Genomic DNA, 21,897 nt, shown 5'->3' on the forward strand with positions numbered 1-21,897 from the left:
TTGTGGCTGATGAAGATGGTGGCGGTGGCGACCAGCAGTGTTGTTGTTGTTGTTGTTGTATCCGTTTGGCAGAGTTCACATGAGATGATGGTGTACATGTTAATGATCAGCCCTCGACACTGACATCAGAGTCAAAGACTCCCACAGGAGAACAGGTGCTGCCCTTATCTCCAGCACCAATCAATCAGGATCATCCTGAACGACATGTGTACATGTGTGTTTGTCTATGTGAGGAGAGAGAGAGAGAGAGAGAGAGAGATTTTGTGATCTTGCTACCTTCTTTATTCAGTGTCGAAGATAGAACTCCTAAATTTTGTGTTTTTCAGTTGAGCAGAGAAAAATGTAACATAACTCCCAGTTCCCTAGCAACCTCCTCATGGTTAGAAAACTGCACTCTTTCTGTCTTTGTTTATTGCAAATGGCAGCAGTTTGTTATCAATGTTGTATAATCTGAGCTCTCATTCTCTTTTAAAAATGCTTTTTTACTGTGTTTGGAGGCCTATTATTTTCACATGATGGTCTCTGGTCACAATTATGGGTCTTGGTGGGATATTTTACTGACTAAGTTATGTGTTATTGTGAGGCATAAAATCCTTTAAAATTGTTTTTTTTATAATATTTCACCCTGCAGACTGCGCATAAAGTTGTTCAAACATTATATGGGCTATTTTGTTTTTTTGTTTACCAGTTATTCAAATGCCTCTCTTATTCTCTGTCTCTCTCTCTCTGTCTCCTCTCTCTCAGATGTGACCTCAGTCAGGGCGAGTGGGTGCGCTGCAATGTGCATATTCAGAAATGTGCTACTACCCGGTGGTTGGGCTGAATCAAGGAACTCTGTACCAGTTCAGAGTTTGTGCTGTTAACCAGGCTGGAGCAGGGCGCCCCTCCAAGGCTACCGAGCCCGTCCTCACTGCAGACCCCCTGGAACACACCAGGACCATGGGTAACACATTACAAACTCAAATTGACACATCATCACAGCTAGAGAAACACAAATTGGTGACAAACCCAAAGCGACATAACCCTAGGATTTAGTGATGCTAAATAAACTTGCATTTAGGCCTGCTCATCAAGATCTTACCATTCATACCGATGGCACAGCCTTCTGGAGCAATCTGGGATTCACCGTCTTGCTCAAGGACACATTGCCCTACTGCACCTCCTGAGCCACAGCCGGAGGGAAGTGTGATTTTAGCATGAATAGAAAAGCTGGACCGCTATTAAATCAATATGCTGATCATGAACTCTCGCGAAATGAATGCAATCTCATCTAATAACAACGTCGGCTTTTCAATCAGAAAGCTATTAAAAATGGAGGCGTGCTGAACTTGTGTCCCACGCTGTACTTCAACAGTTCTCAAATAAAACGTGAGTGAGATAAGTAGCGGTCACACAGCTATCAGCCCTGTGATGGTACATTACAGGACACGCGTTCATCATGAAACATGAGGTTCAGTTGCAGTCTATGATATTGATGCTCACATTCAACTGCTTATCCGTGAGCTCATCCGAGAAGATAAATAAACACGTTGTGCAGAGTGGCCTCCTCTTAATCCCCAAAATTTGATTCCACACATGAGCCCATGTAGCGCGGATGATGCTGGGCCACCGTGAGCCAAAAGAATAGCTTCGAAATGCTCTTTGGCATTGATTCTCCAAGTCTCTTTAACTCTACAGGAGGGATGAATACCGTTCTTACTAAAGATATTCACTCTCACAAGCGTTTTTCACTGGCCTTTGTCTCACGCAACAGACACACTCTCATTTCAACCGTCTGCACCAGTTCATCCGGGCACTCATTCCAGTTGCGTCTCACGGCTGTAAACATGTTCATTTTTTTAACAATGTGCTCATAAACATGAGGTTTGATGCCTAATTAAAAGGCAGAATAAATATATTTATTTACATTTTTCAACGTTGCCGGTGCAGAGCATGCTGTGGCCGGAGTCAGAGCCAGGAAGCGGCAAACTTCTGCTCCAGTTTAATCAGACTCTCCTTTCACTTTTGCCCTGCAGCTGCGAGGCATGACACGAGCGCCCCGAGGAGCTGCAGTGTTTATTCATGGGCAAACTGTCACCTTCACTGTACATTTACTGATAATTTATCTGTCATTGTCTGCCCTGTTGTTGGATAGCACTGCCGGCCCACAAGCACAACAAACGTTCGCGGTCAAGACACGGAGTAACACATCACGTTCAGTTGTGTTTGTGACCGTGAAGGTCGTAGCAGGCATTTCACCTCATTTTCACACCCATCAAACCATTCAGTGGGCCCCGGTGCCCCGTACGGAAGCATCTGCAGTCATTATGCTTTTTCTACTCATTTATTGAGGTTTTCCTTATAATTTGTTACCAGTTCGCATCTGCTACTACAAAGAGCATTAGCAATGTGTTTAAGGCTCATTCCCTCCCTTAAATCACCTCGTCTGCCTCGGTTGCTGTGTTTACACCTGCACAGCTATCAGCACCACCAGAGAAAACAGGTGTGTGTAGATGTGGGTCTTATGTTAGAGAGCTGGGAGGCTGTGCAGCCGCTACAGGCTGCGGCAGCTTCTTAAAAGCGTGCTTGAGTGGAACACTTTGTTTCATCAGAGATTACTTTTGAGGCGTGTGGGTTTTTGTTAAATACTTTATACAGTGGAGGGAAGAGAATGATCGTCTGAGATTTGACGTCTCATCATTGAGTGTGTGTGTGTGTGTGTGTGTGTGTGTGTGTGTGTGTGTGTGTGTGTGTGTGTGTGTGTGTGTGTGTGTGTGTGTGTGTGCGCGTGTTAGAGGGGGACAGATGGGCTCTGGTCAGATGCCGTGGATCATTAAACACAGATGAAGGACAGGCAGAAGGTTGACTTGCCTCCAGCTTGATCTCCATCCTTCCATGTCGCTCTCGCTCACCTCTTTGTATCTCTCTGGCTCTGGCACTCTTACCAGTGGCTGCTCCTCTACTATTAACACTAATAGTGTTATCATGGGCTCACATTTAACTTCATTACCCTGATATGACTTTCTTCTTTATTCCCTGTGCCCCCCCCCCCCCCCCCCCCCCTCTCTCTCTCTCTCTCTCTCTCTCTCTCTCTCTCTCTCTCTGTCCCCCTTCTCCAAGTGGTCAAAGTTGACAGAGGGAGGACGGTCACCATTACTAAAGATGAACTTGAAGGTGAGAATCCTGTATTTTTATATCACTAGGAATAATAAAGATGCCATTTGAACATTTTCACCCTTGATTTCAAATAGAATCTATGTTTTACGGGCACACAGGGTGCCCGCCTCCTCGCCTTTAGGCTGCCTCAGGCTCTCGGCTTAATGCATCTTCATATTATATTTAACAACGAGCTGCAGTAATTGTATGGCTGAGGCAATGAGCATTTCTTCCATTTGCAAAAGTAAGTATGATCAGTCCTGGTGGTGTCCTGGTAAATGCACATAATGGCCTGAGGTAGTGTGTATGCCTGTGAAGAGGGCTGATAACCTTGGCAATGTAACTCACAGAAGAAAGGTAGAAGTAAATTTAGCAAGACAGTGCATTCATACTTCCTTTATCCAATTATTTAATGGAGCAGAAAGCATGTAGCATGCATGTCTGTTTGTCAGGGCGCAGCTTTTTTCCAAGTTCTCAAATGACAGAGGGACGAAGTTACATTCAAGCAAACTCGTAAGATTTTTTTTTCCATCTAAACTGGACTGATGCAAATACATTTAAGTAAAAAGGATTTAAATATCTACATGTTCATTTTCTGAAACTTGAGTGGCAAAATTGCCAGCTCCCTGGCTCCAGAAATGTGTGTTTGTTGTTTGTTGAATAGCTCCCCTTCCACCTCGAGGGCTCAACCAGGGTCAAACTGATTTTGTGTTATAAAGGGTTAACCAGGGGTGACTGACTCACCTTCACATGTCAATGTGAACTCTGCACTACCAGGGACGCTAACAACCAGGGCTGAACAAATGATGTCATAAGTTACAAACAGGGGCGCTCAGTTGTGACGCAGTTGTCACTCGCAGTATCCGCCTGTAGCTCATTCAAGGGTCACTGAGGCCAATCCTGGAAGTCACCTTTAGCTTTAATTTCAGGTGTTTACATGAATATCAGAAGAATAGTGAAAGAATTGTGTCCCTTTTTTGTAAACAGTCCTCCTATAAAGGGAAATATACAAACGTATTAAATAATGTATTTAGAGAACCAGCATTTACAGGACACATTAAAATGTCAGCTCAAGAATTGTCAGCATATTTCATATTTGGTTGTAAATTGTGTTATGAAATCTATGAACCATAAACATCGCAGACGCAAGGATGCTATGCTTGTTAATAAGTTTACTGCCTTAAAGGAATAGTTCAACAAATATGCTAATTTGCTGTAGTGCCAAGAGTTACATGAGAAGACCAGTTCCACTCTTGTGTGTTAAGGATGGGGTTAGAGACAGGAGGCAACTGAGCTGAGCAAAAGGACTGTAAGCAGGGGGAACCAGCTAGCCTGCAACACAAACACATGTTTATGTTGTTAAATAAATCCATAAACAGGTGTGTAAAATGACAAGTTGTGGTTTACGTCTGAGTTTCTTGGTGGAACTGTTTATTTATGCAAAGCTAAGCTGATTGTCTTCTTCAGCTCCATGATTAATGTACAGACATGAGTGGTCTCGATGTCTTAGCCAGATAGCAAATAAGCATTTCCCCAAAATGTCTAACTACAAAATGCAACTTTAAGTGTTCCAACACTATGACAGGACTGAATTAAGGTCAGGACACAATTACTTTCTTTAGCTGCATGTTTACGATCATTGTCCTGCTGTATTCAACTGTCACCCAATGTTAAGGTGAAAAACCACCTCATCCTTTAAATGAAACCGCGGCACTTTAACCTTAAAGTCATGGTTTCATTTCAGATCCAATCTGCTTGAGAGCAGAGCTCCTACAATAAAGAAAAAATACTTACAAACTGAGCTGCACACACTCTCAGGCTTTCCCGGGAAACTCTTTGCTCTGGAGCTCCTCTCTGATCCACACAGCAGCTCTGCGACTCTTCAGGGGATACAAACAAAGAGACCAGACTTACAGACACAAAAACAAAAAATGAAGACTTTTGACTTAATCAGAGTCATTGAAAGTGTGCTGACTCACCCCATTTGACTGTATGTTATCTTGTATGTATTAGGAATGGAGGTGACATTTGGGGCAGCACTTTAAATCTCACAGAGTGTGTGAGTGACTTAAATGCACCAGACAAAGCATTACGTTTTTAAAATGCAAATATATTTGAACATAGAGATCAAAAAAGACTCAGTGAGCACATTTTGGACACCACATTCCAACACAGTCTCACACCCAACGCCAAAGGCCCCTGACCAAGCGTCAGTTTTTGCGTTGGGTGTGAGACTGTGTTGCACATTCTCATTCTCACTGATCTGATTTTTTTCTTCCTTCTCCTCTTCCTCCTCCTCCTCCTTCTCCTCCTCTGTAGGTCAAGTCAAAGCTCCTTTCCCTCCCACAAATGTCCACGCCTGCGAGGTGAGCGACACGTACGTGGTGCTGAGCTGGACAGAGCCTGAACCCAGAGGCAGGGAGCCGCTCACCTTCTACGTGGAGCGGGTCAGTTTTTACCCTCAAACACACACGCACACACACACACACACACACACACACACGCACACACACACACACACACACACACACACACACACACACACACACACACACACACATGTTCATATTAACAACTCTGGAGATCTTGATTGATCACAGTTTAGGTTTAGTGTGTCAGTTATCACAGATTAGATCACATCTTATTTGCACTTTACTGTTATTTTCTTTTTATATTTTACATGTTATTTAATATCCGACTCCCAAAATTGAAAACTGAATACCTACCCAACGAATGAATATCCAAATAGGCAAAAGTCAATGTGTGTGTTTTACAAACAGAGAAACAGAGCAGGCTGTCGTCGTGTACTGTTCATACATATACCTGTGAAAAGGTCATTTTTGTGCATTCCACGTATTGAACTCAGGTGACGTCGTATAAGGCCGCACAGGTTTCTCACATCCAGATTCAGTTTCAGTCTTTTTCAAATTGTGCAGCAATGCGTCTGTGAATATTCATCTCAATGTCTGGAGAAAAGGAGGATGGAAATCACTGGTCCGGAGAGTTGAGTGAAGAAGTTTTGTCGTTTATCAAAAAAGCTTCTTCAGTTTCTCTTCAGTTCTGAAAAAGCCCTAAAGGTCAAACCTCTTAAATAAAAAATCCACAGCAGTAATTTTTGTCTCAGGTGCGTATTATATCACATTAGCTGAAGGATTGAGATGAACCTTCGGGGACAGTTTTAAAAGAGAAAAGTTCCTGGTCACAACTGCGTTTCTTCGACTACATGGTTATTCATTTTAGTTCTCATTCACTACAGAGATTAACTGAGACCAATAGCTGCCTTGAAGGCGAGAAATTAGTCCAAGAATTTGTTGTAACTTTGAAGAGATTGGCATGATTATTAGCTCAGGCAGCGCGTTATCGATATGTTTATGTTAAGTTTGATGCTTTTGTGTAATGTGAAAAGACTCATGGTGACAAACCAACTGAGGTTTTAGCCGAATCGACAACCCGTCCTCATCCCAACTCGTCACATACTGCTGTTTTGTCAGGACCCTTTGGTGTCACCTGTCAATGCCCTGGGCAGCACTATGCGTCAAACACATGACACCCTACTACGCTCCCTTGTTTTAAACAAGGCAACACATCATTACCGTGATTCAAACACAACTTTGTGGTTAGGTTTAGCTTTTTGGTTAGGGTGAGGAAAAGATCGTGGGTGGGGTTAAAAGAGCGTAACATAACTACAGTGACCCACGGTACATGAACCGTAGTCACCTGGGCAAAAGTCTGGTGTTAGTTTGGAGTTTGATTCTCTTATTTCTGGAGCACTTTCTTTGAGCATCTAATATTGCCATTGATGGGTTTACAGATGAGCACAGACGCACAAGGGTGTGATAGAGCGGCAGTATTTGACACCCTGGAAAATGAGAATGTGCTGTAGTTCCCCTCAGTTTTATGAAGCATTCTAGCATCTTTCAGCTCATTGTTTTGGTTTTACTAACTTCGCTGTTTAGATTCAGTCTCACTGCGGGCATCAGCTCTTATAAGCCCACTGTACACTACCCAAACTAAAGAACAGATACCGTGCACACGGGATGCGATTAGCTGCTTAAATGCCAGATATTTCCCCCAGGAGTTGATAAAACATAGTTAAAAAGAGAATGAATATTGGACACATGACTTCAGATGAATGCTAATTTGACTCCATTTATGCTGGATGGAAAAAAAATAGGCAACTGTTTGTTAGCTGTTTGCCCTTAGAAGCCTCTTAAAGATGATGATTATTATTGTGTTTATTATGCATGAATAATATCCCCATCCAAACAGGCTTACAAGATATCATTACTTAGATATTACGAATAATACTAAACAAAATAAACCACCCTGATGTTTTCTTCCAAGCTTCTATTCAACTTATAACCTGCCTTTTATTTATCATAAATATTCTTAACTCATCATAATAAGGACAACACAAAAGAAAATGAGAATAATTTTCAAGCTTCTAACTTGCACAATTCACACAACCTGTTCCTCCTTCCTCCTAGATGAGATGAGATGAGATGATGAGATAGTATAGAAAACCAGAAATCACGCAGCCGGGTCTCACCCACATGTATTCACTATATACAGACATTTAGATACATTCATGCTCTCTCTTACACACAAAACCACTTACACACAGGTTTAGATATAGTATATATTTAAACCTTAACCACCAGTGGAGTAAGTAATACTTACACATCCGCTAAACACAAGGATCAATGTTCTTGCATCATCACTTCCTCCAGTTGCTTGCTAGGGTTGGGCAGTCGGTGCTGGAGCGTGAGCCAAATTAACAGCAGGCTACTGACCACAGCACTAATTAAAGAAACAGGTGGAGGAAGAGCACACACACACACACACACACACACACACACACACACACACACACACACACACACACACACAGACTTCTACCACTGTGGTGTCACTTAAAGCAGGAATTTGTGGACTCATTAAAAGTGAGCAGACCTTGATGTTGCTCTCTGTACCATGAACTTCTGTTTGTTTTTTTTTGGTTGCATTACTTGAAAGAGTTTTTTTATTTCCTAACTGGTGATATAAAACTACCTGGATTTGAGATCTAAAGGTTGTGTCTGCTTCAAAATGAATCAATAGTTAAGTAATAACTAATGTGGCAGGGTTTTAATGAAGCATTCAAGGTAATATAAAATATCTATGGGTCTACGTCTATGGAAACTTAAATTTAGAGTTTTTCCCCCAACGCCAGATTTAAAAAAAGAAAATTTCCTCCGACGTATCATAGTGTGGTGACTGACCTGTTCTTCTTAACAATAAAACCCCTCAGCTCTCCAATATCAGCCCACACAGCCAACAGCTTTTAGCTCCAATAATCAGAAAACTGCCACAGGAAATATATTTTTATTGGACTTCTGTAAGTTGCCGGGGTAATAAAACTGTCAAGCCTGTCAAAGGCATCTGAAATTACTAAAGCCCGCCGCTTCACTTCTGCTTATATAATGAAGGGAACATTCAAATATTCCTTTCGCCCTTGAGCAAGCACCATATAATCACTGATCTCCCTAACGTACCCGTTTTTCTTTTGTTAGCCTTTCCTCCTCCAAAAGGGAGATTTAGAGCAGGAAATAAAGGTAACTTGGAGGAGAAGAACAGATAAGTAAAAGCAGATTCAGTGACAGATATGAAGAGGAGTCAGTGAAGAATAGTCCGTGAAAATCCCAGACTCCCTCCAACAATGCTCATAAATAAGTTTATATAATAAATAGCACAAGCAAAAAGGAGAATCTAAGACATAAATTAGTTTTAAATAAGCTATATATCTTGGCTCCCTATCAGCACATCTCCTGCCTTTCTGAATCTAAAAATGTATTCGTAATTCTGCCTGAAAGTTTCTTCGCCTATCAAACCAAACTGCCATTCTTCATTCGTCTTTGCCCCTTGTCTGCACGTCAAGGGGTTTGCTCCAAAACTATACAATCGGAAGTGAACTAACTACAGACAGGACGTCCGAATGCATTACGGGAGTTTTTAGTATTTGTCAGTCATGGCAGGGTGAATCCTCATACTTGACATAGAATAATGAACATGCCCTTGGGATAGATGTAGATAGTGCTTTTGTAATTATGTTTGTGTTTCTTTTTTTCTAATGCTATACTTGGATTAGTCTCTGGCAGGGAAGAGCAGCTGGGCGCTGGCCAGTCTGGACATGGAGGTAAACTCTCCCAGGTTCCCAGTGTTTGACCTGGTCAAGGGCAAGCAGTACTGCTTCAGAGTGCGCTCCGTCAACAAGTACGGTGTCAGCGACCCCTCTGAGCCGAGTGCGCCGATCTCCTTGGGAAAGCCACAAGGTGAGAATTGTGCTGTGTACCGCGCTGTAACCTTTCATTGCCTGTTGTGAAAATCAAGTGGATTTTGTAGTAGTGCTTCTACCGTAGGTGTGCACACATTGATGAACACAACAGGTTCAACTCAATCTTCTGGAGATTTGTTTACATCCTGTAAGTTCATCTGTCAGCTTGTGTTAGGATCAAAATGTGCACAGTCATACCTCAAACTTGAAAAGAGAAGTGCTTTATGTAGTGAAATGAAGAAACCTATTGTAGAGTGTCAGATGTTTATTTTATAGCCTGTCCCTTAAATAAGGCTGGAAGAAGTATTTAGATCCTGTTTTAAAGCGAAATAATTAACTACAGTGTAAATCAAATATATATAAAATATCAACATGTAGTGCAGAAGTATTGTTATTAAAATTAGCTTGAACTGTCAAAAGTAAAAGGAATCATGCAAGGTCTCTTTTAGAGTGTTTGTTAACATGTAAGCAGGATTTAATGTTGTTTCTGTAGCTGTGCTTTGTATATGATAGTAGCCAGTAACTACAGTAGAGTGATCAGATACATGTGAACAACTGAGAGTGGAGTTGATTGAATTCATAAATTTATATAATTGTCATTTTATGAGTTGAGATGAAGTTTTACCTGAGGACTTCTCTGATTCCCATCAGCGGTGCCGGCTCCTCCTCACTCTGTCTTGGCCTTCAGAGACACGGACACCTCGGTGCTGCTCCAGTGGCAGGAGCCCAAAGAAAAAGACGACGTCGTGGGCTACTACCTTTACTACAGTGAATGTGGCAAACAAGACTGGACCACTGTCAACAACAAGCCTATTACCGACACCAGGTAATGTGGACGGATATTAAAACATTGTCTCAGAATGTTTCCTTGTCATTTTTCTGGTCGGCTGCAGGGAAAGAATTTGATGTAACAGATTATGAGACAACAATGTGCCTTGGGCACAGACGTGTAAGAGGCCCCCCATCCTGCTTACAAAACAACAGATTCAAAGAAACTCAAATAGTTTTTGTGGTCATTTTGCATTAATTCCTATTCATCTTGCGTCTCTGTAGTCATTTTGGGGCTCTTTGTTATTGTTATGCATCTATTTGTGGTCATTTTAAGACTCGATTGTAGTTGTTTTGCATCTATTTTTAGTAGTTTTGCACCTCCTTGTGGTCATTGTGTGGTTGTTTTGCATCTTTTTGATTGTTTTGCAGTCATTCTGGGTGATTTTGTTGTCGTTTTGCATAAATTTGTGGTAATTTATTATCTCTTTTTGATAGTCGTTTTTTTTCAGCAACATGTTTCCTTGCACCCCTTACGTCTCTGGGCCTGTTCCCAGTTCAGTAATCCATCCATAGTGTCATAACGTCTGAATACATATTAAAGAATAGCACAGATGAAAACATTTCCCCTGAATGTTTCTAGTAATACAACGTGTTGATTACATCGAGGTGATCTCCTCCGCAGATTTACGGTCCACGGCCTCAAGAACCGAAGAGAATACGTGTTCAGGGTGAAGTCTGTGAGCCGAGCAGGAAACAGCGGCTATTCAGACGAGTCTAGCCCCATCCTCGTCAAATCGGCCATTTGTAAGTGCAACCACGTGCCAGGTGCCAAAATAGTGGACACAACTTTCATCATAAAACGTAATGTTTCAATATGGAATCTATCAATCAGTGCATTGTTGTTAAAGGTTTTATAAAGATGTGTTACTCTTAGAGCTATTCCACACTAACACAGCGACGAATATGGATAAAAGCTGGACGTAACATTAAAGAATGTATAATTGTAGGTTAGATTTGGAGAAAAAAACATCTTCTCTTGGCACGTGAGACCAAATATAATTTCTTTTGTGCACAGAATGCATCCATGGCCACCCTCTGAATCAGTATTGACTTGACCTTAAAGTATATTCACAAGAACTGTCCAAAGGGACGTAATCATGTGTAGTAATAGTTTTCTTTCATAGCCTCAGGAACCTTTTATGAGAATGCCTGTGTATTCTCTGGAGCATTATAAAAACAAATTCACCAGCGTTCACCTTTGCCATAGTTTATCCTCCACATGTTTGCAGCTTTTAGAAGAGAAAAGCATTTGGAAAAAAATGTTTTACTCATCTTGGACAAAGAACAAAGGTATGTGTGGGCAAGAACTGCTTGTAATGTTGTACCACAACTCTGTTCAATGCTACTGTTATCAACTGAGACTGTGCTCCTTCCACACGTCTGTCTCCATAGGTTTTGTCACATAGCCTCCATCCGATGACTTTGTATCAAGTTGATGCTTCCTCTTATTGAAGTTAGTTTACGCTGTAGCTGTGGAAACGCACCTGTTGACGAAATGACCCTTTTTACTTTCTGAGTTGCGGCCTCAGATAATGTGCTCTCTGCGGCTTGCAGTAAAGTATAATGGTGACTCATTTTGCTTGCCGCTCACTCACCATATTATTGTCTCATCTACTCTGCCGCTCTAACGCATCACCTGAGGATAAATGGCTGCAGTCCAATTCCTTGTGAGAAATACATTTTTTATCAAATAGAATATGAGTTTAATATTTCTTTCATTCTCATTCAGGAATGCTCAAGATTAGCCCAGAGTTATGAATTTGCAACTCGAGGTTGGAGACGTTCTGTATTCAGCCGGGAAGTTATTGGCTTTTCCTGGTCTATTTAACAAGAATAGGTGCCTGCTGAGATTCTCTCTTTAAATCACCTTTCATTTTTTCATCTGTTTTACTTTCCTACTACTCACTCCGCAGCTGTTCCCTCTGCTCCCTCTGCCATCACCCTGCTGCTGTGCACTGAATCAGAGATGGTGGTGGGCTGGAGGGCCCCCACCTGTAACGGGGGAGACCCAGTGCGTGGATACTACCTGGACAAGAGGGAAAAGGGCATAAAAATATGGAGGGAGGTCAACGTCAAGCCTTCCAAAGAGAGGCAGTTAAAGGTCCGTAATGCTTCAGCATGATGCAATTATGGTGTAGTGGGATGCTCGCAGCATGTTAGTCAGTCCACTTTGGTCCTGAATGAAAAATCTGTTTAATTTCATATGTGACATTTTACTCAGAGAAACATGGTTCCTATAGTGTATCCTGATGAATTTGGCGATATGAAGAGTTTGGTTTGTCCAATAATTTATGACCAAATCCTTGCAAAACTAATAACATTCCCATCACCCTCAGTTGTACTTTGTGCTTTGTGGGAATGTATCTATGTTCCCCATCAAATATCCTTGTAATATGACACATTAACGAGACCTTTCAAAGGGGTTTATGTTCCCTGCAGTGTTTGTTTCTCTTGGGCAAATGTTGTAATCACCCACCTACAGTTTATAGCCTAATGGCAGTGTACCCAAAATCTACTCCCTCAAATTTGCAGGTTAAGAAGTCCTTTTCTTTTGGTTTTAAGATATCCCCACAGTGGTTGGGTGGTTTTTTGTCATTCAACTGGCATTTAAAATGTTCATTCATTTTCAATTTGAACTGCAAACAAAGCCTTTACCAATCTCTAACAATAGTAGTTTATATCAAGAACAAAGCACCATGGGAACATAAAGATGTTCCCTGTTTTGGGCTAATTCTTGAATATTAGCATGCTAAGACTCTGAAATAAGATTGTGAACATGGTGACAACAATTATACCTGCAACACATCAGCATGTTACCAATGTCATTGTGAGCATGTTCATGTCCTGGAGGTACTAAAGCCAAAGCACCACCCTCTTTTCTAATCTTAACCTCGACCGTCACCTTTTGTTGGCTAAACTCAACTGTCACTGTCATTTACCCGTCACCGTCTCACTGCGTTAAATGAAATGTCATGTCATATTTCATATGATGTCATACAAACCCACTAAGGAGAACATGTCGTGTGGCTGTAGATTTTGTAGACTTTTCGTTTTACATCATTTCACATGTTGCAGTGACCATAACGTACAACAGTGTCTTTTTGTGTGAGAAGAAGAAGAGAATTACTAAAATCCCCTCAGTAAGCACAACAAAGACATTTCTAGCCACTGCTACTAATTAATAGCTTACTTTTAATATAGTAATACTATAATAACAATTATAATTATACTAATAATAATAATGAATTCATTTCTAAAGCACTTTTCTTGACAAGGTTACTTGTGCTTTTCAGAAAAACATGAGCTAAACCCCTAAACAACAGAAAACAACAGCAGATAAAGACAGTGGGATCATGAAAACATAAAATAAAGTTAAAAATAAAATATATATTTTAAAAAGGCCAAGGATTGAAGATAAAACCTAGCAACATGAAATAGTCATAAACACTTTCCTATGAAAGAAGGGATTTAAAAGATGCTGATGTTGTGACGAGTGATCTCAATACAGTTCCACTACTAATATACATGAGTTACTTTCACATTTAGCATTGGCCAAAATAATGGAAAATATTAGCTAAGGCTCCCTCATCCACATTGGCTGTGTGTCACTAGGCAACAAGCAGTGTCCATGGAGACCTGGAGGACAGTTAAAGCTTTAACCTGTCAAAGGGAGATTGCAGGTGCGCCATAATTAGACATTGTGCTAATGTATTGTATGTGTGAGTGGTTGTTTTTACAAAGACAAAGCAAATGAAAAAGAAAATAACTTTATTAGACCTACACATCGTTGTGAAGAGCAGAGTCTTGAGGATTGGACGTATGTGGATTGGCGACCCTTTTTCCCAGAAGAGACCCTCGGATGAGAACATACGGCTCCCCCTTTAGGGATAAATGAGCAATTTCAACAAGCTCACCTCCTCACAAAGGGCAATCTCCACTTCCTACATGAGCTGTTTTATGCTGTTATTTCAATCAGGTTGCTGACTTCCTGTCCGTAGAGAACTTGCAATGTTGCTCTTGTGCCTATTTTCTTTTCCATGTTGTGCAGAAAATGTAAAAGTCTTCCATAAGTTCAATTGTCAGGATGTCACCAATCCTGCTTCATTAGAAGAAACACTGATTTGAACCTCTTGTATAACTGTGCAGAAGTACACAGATTAGTTATTTAAGTTAAAGTACCAAAACAAGACTGTAAAAATACTTGTCATGTACAACTAAAGGTTCTTCATTTAGAATCATACAAAGTATTATCAGCAAAAAGTACTTTAAGTGCCAAAAGTAAATGTACTCATTGTTAATACCAATGCATGAATGGATAAGCAGTATTTCACTGTCACAGTTGGTCAAAGTGGAGCTTGTTTTAACTACTCTTTAAGTAGTTAGGACGTTCACCATAGTTTTAAACTCAGTCAGTGTTACTTTATTTTGAAGTTTAACATCTGTCTGCAGATTGGTCCATGCACCCTGTGCAGAAAAATCTAAAGGCCTTCTTTCCCAGTTCAATTCTGAATTCAGGAAAAATTAAAAAAAAAAATAATAATAATCTTGCAAACAGAGATTGTAAGTTCCATGATGCAAATTTAAAAGAGAAGATAAATACGCAGGCTAGCTTTGTAAATTTAGCTATTCATGGTCAAATTCGAAGAGGTTTGGAAGAGAAACTTCTCTTTGGTGGAAGTGTGTTCAACTCATAGACATCTGAAACATGACAAGTGGCCAAACTAGTTAAAAATGTTCCTATTTCTTAAGCTTATCACATGTTTTTTGATGTAAAATCTTAACCTGCAATGTAAATAGTAGCTAAAGATGTCAATATACTAGAGCTGATAAATGTAGGGGAGTAAAAGTACAATATTCCCCTCTGAAATGCAACAGAGTAGAAGTATTAATTATACTTAAAAGGTGGGTAATGGAAGTTATTTTGCATCCCTGTAAATATAAATATAAACATGAGTATATGAGTATTTATTGTGAGTATGCTGATGTTTCCCTGCACCACTGACAAAGTTAGATTTCCCACTGAAAGATGCAACATACTGTATGTGTCAAATTAATCAAATGCAGCCTGTTCGCCATCTAGTGGCTGAAAGCTGCACATACCTCCACTGTTTTTGCCAGACAGCCTTTGCATTTCTTTGGGTAAACTGTATATCGATCTGATAAAAAGGTGGCCGTTCTATGTAAACGTGGATGGAGAAGGATCTATAGATAATGGTGGGGAGGGAGGAGGGGGGTTGTTTTTTAGATAGCGATTGCTATTACTGTGAAATAAGCTCCCTCTGGTTGTGTCAATTAGTTGCCTGGAGAGAGCCGAGAGCTGCAGTACAAGTTCACAACTGTTCACGGAGGCGATAAGGACTTTAAAGTCTAAGTGGCTGTGAATAGAGAGATCAATGAGCAGATCAATAAGGCTGAATGCATTCTCTTCCCAAAGCCAAAGTGTCTCGGGGGTTCAACAAAAAAATTGCTGTGGCAGCAGCAGAGCTGTAATACCTTGTAAAAGGTTTGAGCCTGAAGAGATGTAACTGTACAACCAACTCCTACAACTCCTGTGCGATGTGCCAACTGATCCGTGTTTTACTTAAAAACAGTGAGGGTCATTTTGATTTAGGAGAAATAATTAAGTTTCTGTGCTAGGTATACATTTTTAAACAAGGTCCAAAAAAAAAGAAAGAAAAACAATTCAAGTAGGGATGTTCATTGTCTAAAATGATATTGTTTTTTGTTGTAATGCTACTTTGCACAAGTTATTTACACTATTTTAATACTCCCCAATACTGTTTACGAAGTTGTAACTTTACTGCCACTTTATTGCTATTTGTACTTTTTATTTTTACCCTATTGTCTATAGCTTCAATATGGAATCGGCCGTGTTGAAGTCCCCCTCTGCTCATAAATGTGTTTTTCTTCTGTTATTTCCCCTAAAATGCCTGAATATTACTAAAGTGACTCGTCTGAGCAAAGTTCGTCACTACAGAGGTATTTTCACATTCCTGTGCTGAAGGAGGAGGTGTCCGTGCACTTCCCTAAAATCTGAGATTCAAATATATCCCGGTCAAGCTTTATTTGGTACGTCACTAATCCATAAACCAATTGCTGTCTAATATGTGACAGACTATTTGACGGGGAACAACTTCGACACAACACCAGCAAAGAAACCTGAAACCTCCGGCTCAGAGCGGACTGTCAGTACAGAGAGGAAACACACGGCCATCATGGCTGCCAGCCACGGACAGATACGAGCTAACAAACTAACCAACTGCAGAAACTAATTAAAGATGTTAAATACACCTACCATGCTGATAACGTCTGCTAGTCGCTGATTTTAGTGCACAACATATTCCCCATCAGAGTCTGGGTCTGACTGACGCCGGGCTCAGGACGCAGGAACGATAGTTGCAGATCACAAGCTCGCAGAGCTCTGCAAGCCTGTGGAGGGCGAGCAACAACAATAGAGATGTTTATTCCTTATACAGTATAACGCACTGTATGTGCAGCCTGTTCCCTGTGTACTGGAGTAATCCGAATAAGTAGAGATAGTCTACCTGGCCTTCTCTTGCCGACATTTGAGACACATCTAAATGAAATAAAACATTTGATCATCTTTACACCATCATCATGACATTTCAGGGATTTGTCAAATCATTAAATGGAAAATTAGAGTTCTTGAATCCTGCCATTGGTTTTGTTCTGAATGCTTTTGAATTTGCAAACCTCAGCGCCCAGAGACAGAGAAACAGTACCTAATTTAAGACTTTAATCTTAAGTGAGATGTAGCATATGTGATTTAGACCACACATTTCCAAAGCATTTGTCTTCTTCTAGCATTTAAAGTAATATTATAAACTGTACTCTGCACCTGTTTGTCTGCATTTAATTTCACCAGAGGTAATCAGCGTTTCTGTGCCTGGTGTGAATCCACAGGTGTGCGACCTGACCAGCGGACACTTCTACCAATTCCACGTGTTCGCAGCCAACATGGCCGGCGTCGGGGGGCCCTCTGAGGCCAGTGAAGCCTTCCTGTGTGAGAAGTGGACGATGCCAGAGCCAGGTGAGCAGAAAAGTCGCTTCATTTTCAGATCAGTTCAGAAAGTCGACACGGAAAAGATATCTATAACGTGGGACAACTTGAATTAAAGTTCTCACTGATGGTATTATTACTATTTAAATGCCCCCCCCACATTAAGATGCATAAAACATGTGTCTTTTAAGGTTTTTCCACAAAATGACTTGTCCTTTAATATCGCCCTGGCTGGTGTGTGTCTGTGCTGCTGAAGTGTCCTCGAGCGAGACACCTAATCCACTATCAGCTGCTCTGAAAGGCGGCGAATAAAAACAGATTACAGTTAATGAAATAATGTTTTTCATATGAATGTTAGCATAGCAAATAGATATAAATATAAAAAATAGCAATTCTATCTTAAAGCTCTGCGATATTGTTACAGTAACAATACTTGTTTAGTTTCCTTGATATAAATTTAGTATGCTTTTTTGTGTATTAATTCTACTATAAATGTAATTTTGAGGAACTTGTTCTTCACTTGAGTACTTCAATGTTATGCTACTTTTTACTTTTACTGTTTTTCTGCAGGAAAATCATTTTTCTTCAGTGCATTAATCAAATACCACTTTGCGGATTCAGAATAATAATACAAAATATAAATAAACAAATACATTATGATGTGTTATTATAGGTTACGTCCCACAGCAGCAATTAAAGTAACATTTAAATGATGAACACATTAAGGCGTCGTTATGTATAATCCATTATTGCACGGCTTTGTTGAACATTTGATTGTGTTTGATTAATTATATCTTCTAACAGACCGTTGCTATGGACGCAGTTCTGATCACAGATTCTGGAGGAACATTTTAAAATAATTTTCATATCAATCAATATTTTGTGTCCAATTATTGATTTCTTTAGTAGCCAATTATGTCAAGTGAGCAGGTCAATATCATGAATTAAGCCCCTACAGGGTGTAATGAGCCGCTCTGCATAATGAGTTCCTTTACTAATTTATTTAATAGTTGAGGTACAATAATACTTTTACTTTTATTTTTAATTTAAATACAGGCCAACTTGTAACAGAGTATTTCCACACTATTTTTACTAAAGTAAAAGATGAGAATACTTCTTCCACCACTGTATAAATCATCAACAATGTTTTATCTGCATCATAACAGCAAGAAACTCTTTCCTTTACTGCCTTATCTTTGGGGGATGTTACGTTATTTTACATTTAAGTACTGTGTGTGTGTGTGTGTGTGTGTGTGTGTGTGTGTGTGTGTGTGTGTGTGTGTGTGTGTGTGTGTGTGTGTGTGTGTGTGTGTGTGTGTGTGTGTGTGTGTGTGTGTGTGTGTGTGTGTGTGTGTGTGTGTGTGTGTGTGTGTGTGTGTGTGTGTGTGTGTGTGTGGTAATAACTGAAGGAGACTATGACGAAAAAATCAACATTTTAATCAACCTCCTCTCTTTTCTTATTTGAACAGTAAGAAAACAATGTTTACACAAATTTGAGTAGCAAAATCAACCTAAAGGGATAAAAAGCCCATCCCCGATGGAAAGTTCACCCGTGCATTCTTATGACAAACACATGCAATAATGTGCATGTGTACACCCACACACTCCCAGACTCACCCACAAAGTGATGCCAGTGTGCGGTGGTTCAGCAGACAGCCCGGCAGCTGTGGCCTCGCTCCTATCAGCTTCTTGAGACATTAATACTGAAAATGAAGAGCGGCTCTCTCTCACACATGTCACTTTTAAAGCGCAGCTCATTAATCTTGGCAAATGGGCTTTCCTCTGTGTCGTTAATAATTTAAAAGGGACTGAAAATCATTAAGCAAATTAAGTACCAAGTGCCTGCATGGAGTCAGTGGGGGTAGATTAAGGAAAGTCACTGTACTCATTTTGACTTAACCGTAACTTCTGATTTATGTTGGTGCGAAGAACTTGTTTTTTTTTCATGTTGTTTATTTCAGTGTTAAATTTGAATACAGTTTTTTGTCCACACACAAACACAAACACTCTGGTCCTATTCACTTATAGCTCCCCTGCACAAAAGCATTATTGACCCTTTGGTTCTGAAACACAGCATGTCCGTGGCCCTTGCTCCTCTCTCAGGTTGCCCCTATGATGTGGAGTTCAGGGAGGTGAGAAACGGATCCTTGGTGCTGCTGTGGGCAGCTCCGTTGTACGAAGGACGAAGCCCCGTCACTGGTTACATGCTGGAAATCAGCCAGGGTGACCAGTCAGACAGCTGGACTGCTTTGAATGAAAAGCCGGTCTCTGACACACATTATAAGGTGAGTGAAGCTGTAAAGATGTTTGAAAGCTTCACCTCAAGATAACAGAAAATAAGCACTAATACATTTGAAGTTTTGTCATGATTTCCTATTAAGATGTGTCAATTTTCTGGTAAAGTATGAGCATATTTTATAACTCTAAGTGCAAGAAACTTTTTAATAAAATTTCACCTATAGCAGAAACTTGACGTGCTCCAGTATTTCATTCCTATGTGTTTCTGTGGGACCAAATGTTTAAATAATCATGATAAATTATGACGACGATCTGTAAATATTTGATGTGTATCTTATGACATCCAGGTGTCGGGTCTTGAGGCGGGTCAGACCTACCGTCTCCGTGTGGCAGCTGTCAATGAGGCTGGAGTGGGCTGTGCTTCCCTGCCCACCGAGCCGGTCACAGCTCAGAGCCGACCAGGTCAGCACTCTCCAAATAATGTCATGAAAAAATAATCACCAAGGCTTGCTGTAGACGCTGGACTCAGGATACAGTACATCAAAAGTATCCACACACTCCAGTCTGTAATATTTATTTATAGAGAGTTTTTTCTTGAAGCATCCTGGACATACAAATAAAACATGACAAGTCCTGTACAGTTGGACTTATTCGCAGACTGGAAACAGGGGGAAACTGCTAGCCTGACTCTTTCCAAGGGCTTCAACTTTTCATATACGTATAAATAAATGTCCCAAAATGTCCAACTATTCCTTTGAATGCGCCCTTTTATACACACCCAAACACTAAGAACATAGGTTCAATGCATATTAAAACATACTTTATTTACATATAATTTAAAGAAACATGTGAATGTGACTATGTGACTTTTGGAGGAGTGAAATTAAGTGGCTACGACTACAACAAAACCTTTTTTTAGGGATGTTCTGTTGCCATTGTTTCTTTCCTGATACCGATTATGATAACTTCACTTCTGTATCGGTCGAAAAACCAAGTACTTCTACAACACCGGACCTGCTGCCATTGTTATATGATGTAGCTCCGGTTAAACCCTTTTGTAAAACATGAACAAATACATACAGAGAATGAATTTCATGGTCTCATGAAATCAAAACAGAAAAAGAACATGAAGAAACTAATTTTAAGATGATTTTTTTAAGGGACTTAATGATGTGGTATCGGATCTATGAATAGACTCACATACTTGCTGATACCTATTTGTTGTATTGTTATAGGCAGTTTTGGAGGTATTTCTCATACTGGTATCTGTATCTGTATCTGTATCTGATCAACTCAAATAATTAAATACAAATGAGAGCATATTCAGGATAAAAATAAGTGAAAGAATGAAGTACAAGAACACAACCATAGCGCTATGTTTAGGGGATAAATATAATTATTTCTGGCAGCATTTTTTAACACTGTGGGATTTCTCCATCTCCTTTATAATGCTATGAATGTGCTGATGGTGTCTAACCAACTCTTTCATCCTCAGGTGTCAAAGATATTGAGATCGGTGTGGACGACGACGGTTTCATATTTCTGGACTTCAAGGCTGATGAGACGGACGACGAGAGCAAATTCCTGTGGAGCAAAAACTACACAGAGCCCATCGATGCCGGGAGAGCTCGTGCAGAAACCAAGAAGAACGGGTATGGGTTGTTCACGTGCAACATGGACTGAACTGCTCTACTACTGTCTTTACTTGTTTGAATTCAAAGAAGTCTGTGACAGTCTGCAGGAATAAGAGGCTCATTAAAGATGTTAAGACTACCTCTCAGTACTGGTCTCTGCATGCTCATCCCCCAGCAGCTTTTACTCTTTAAGTCTTAAAGAAATGCTGTTTACCCTGCAACTTTGGACACATTTTAAGCTATCCAGGACTTTGGATAGATAGAATATCATATGACAAACAAATGCATTTGCTTAGTAACGTAAGTATTTCTCACTGGGATTCCCACAAAAGTCTCATTTAATTTCCACCTTCTATTAGCTTTAGAGAAGCCTGCCTGCCAGCTCTCACATTCACACTGTTCCACTCACTGATACCATGTAAAACAGTAATTATCTCCGCCAAGGAGCTCATGTTGGTTCAGTCGGCTCATCTGTCTGTCTGTCAGCAGGATTACAGTAAAACTACTGGCACGATTTTTATGGGAGGGTGTAGAATGGGCCAAGGAAGAACCCATGAAAATCTGGAGCAGCTTTAAACTAAAGAGCAGATGCACAAACTTTTTTTCATTTTGTCATCATTGCGAGAAAGGGAATTAGTGCTGAATTCATGTGGTGTTGGAATTCATGCAATAAAATCCAAAACAGCTTGTTTGTGGCATCCATGTTGTTCCCAACTCAGGAAACA

The 21,897-nt window shown here is 40.3% G+C and overlaps 1 protein-coding gene across 1 annotated transcript in view; it reads left to right on the forward strand.

Annotated features, from left to right (window-relative positions):
• myom3 (myomesin 3) overlaps window positions 1-21,897 on the forward strand; it is a 59,821-nt gene that overhangs the window by 28,670 nt on the left and 9,254 nt on the right. Inside the window, 12 exon segments of the mRNA XM_083918549.1 lie at window positions 745-791; window positions 794-943; window positions 3,100-3,153; window positions 5,455-5,582; window positions 9,263-9,446; window positions 10,100-10,274; window positions 10,902-11,023; window positions 12,193-12,380; window positions 17,204-17,330; window positions 19,404-19,585; window positions 19,886-20,000; window positions 21,034-21,190. Coding sequence (XP_083774675.1) covers window positions 745-791; window positions 794-943; window positions 3,100-3,153; window positions 5,455-5,582; window positions 9,263-9,446; window positions 10,100-10,274; window positions 10,902-11,023; window positions 12,193-12,380; window positions 17,204-17,330; window positions 19,404-19,585; window positions 19,886-20,000; window positions 21,034-21,190 — 1,629 coding nt within the window.

This window comes from Echiichthys vipera, assembly GCF_963691815.1.
Source record: "Echiichthys vipera genome assembly, chromosome: 8".
NCBI classification, from domain to species: Eukaryota; Metazoa; Chordata; class Actinopteri; order Perciformes; family Trachinidae; genus Echiichthys; species Echiichthys vipera.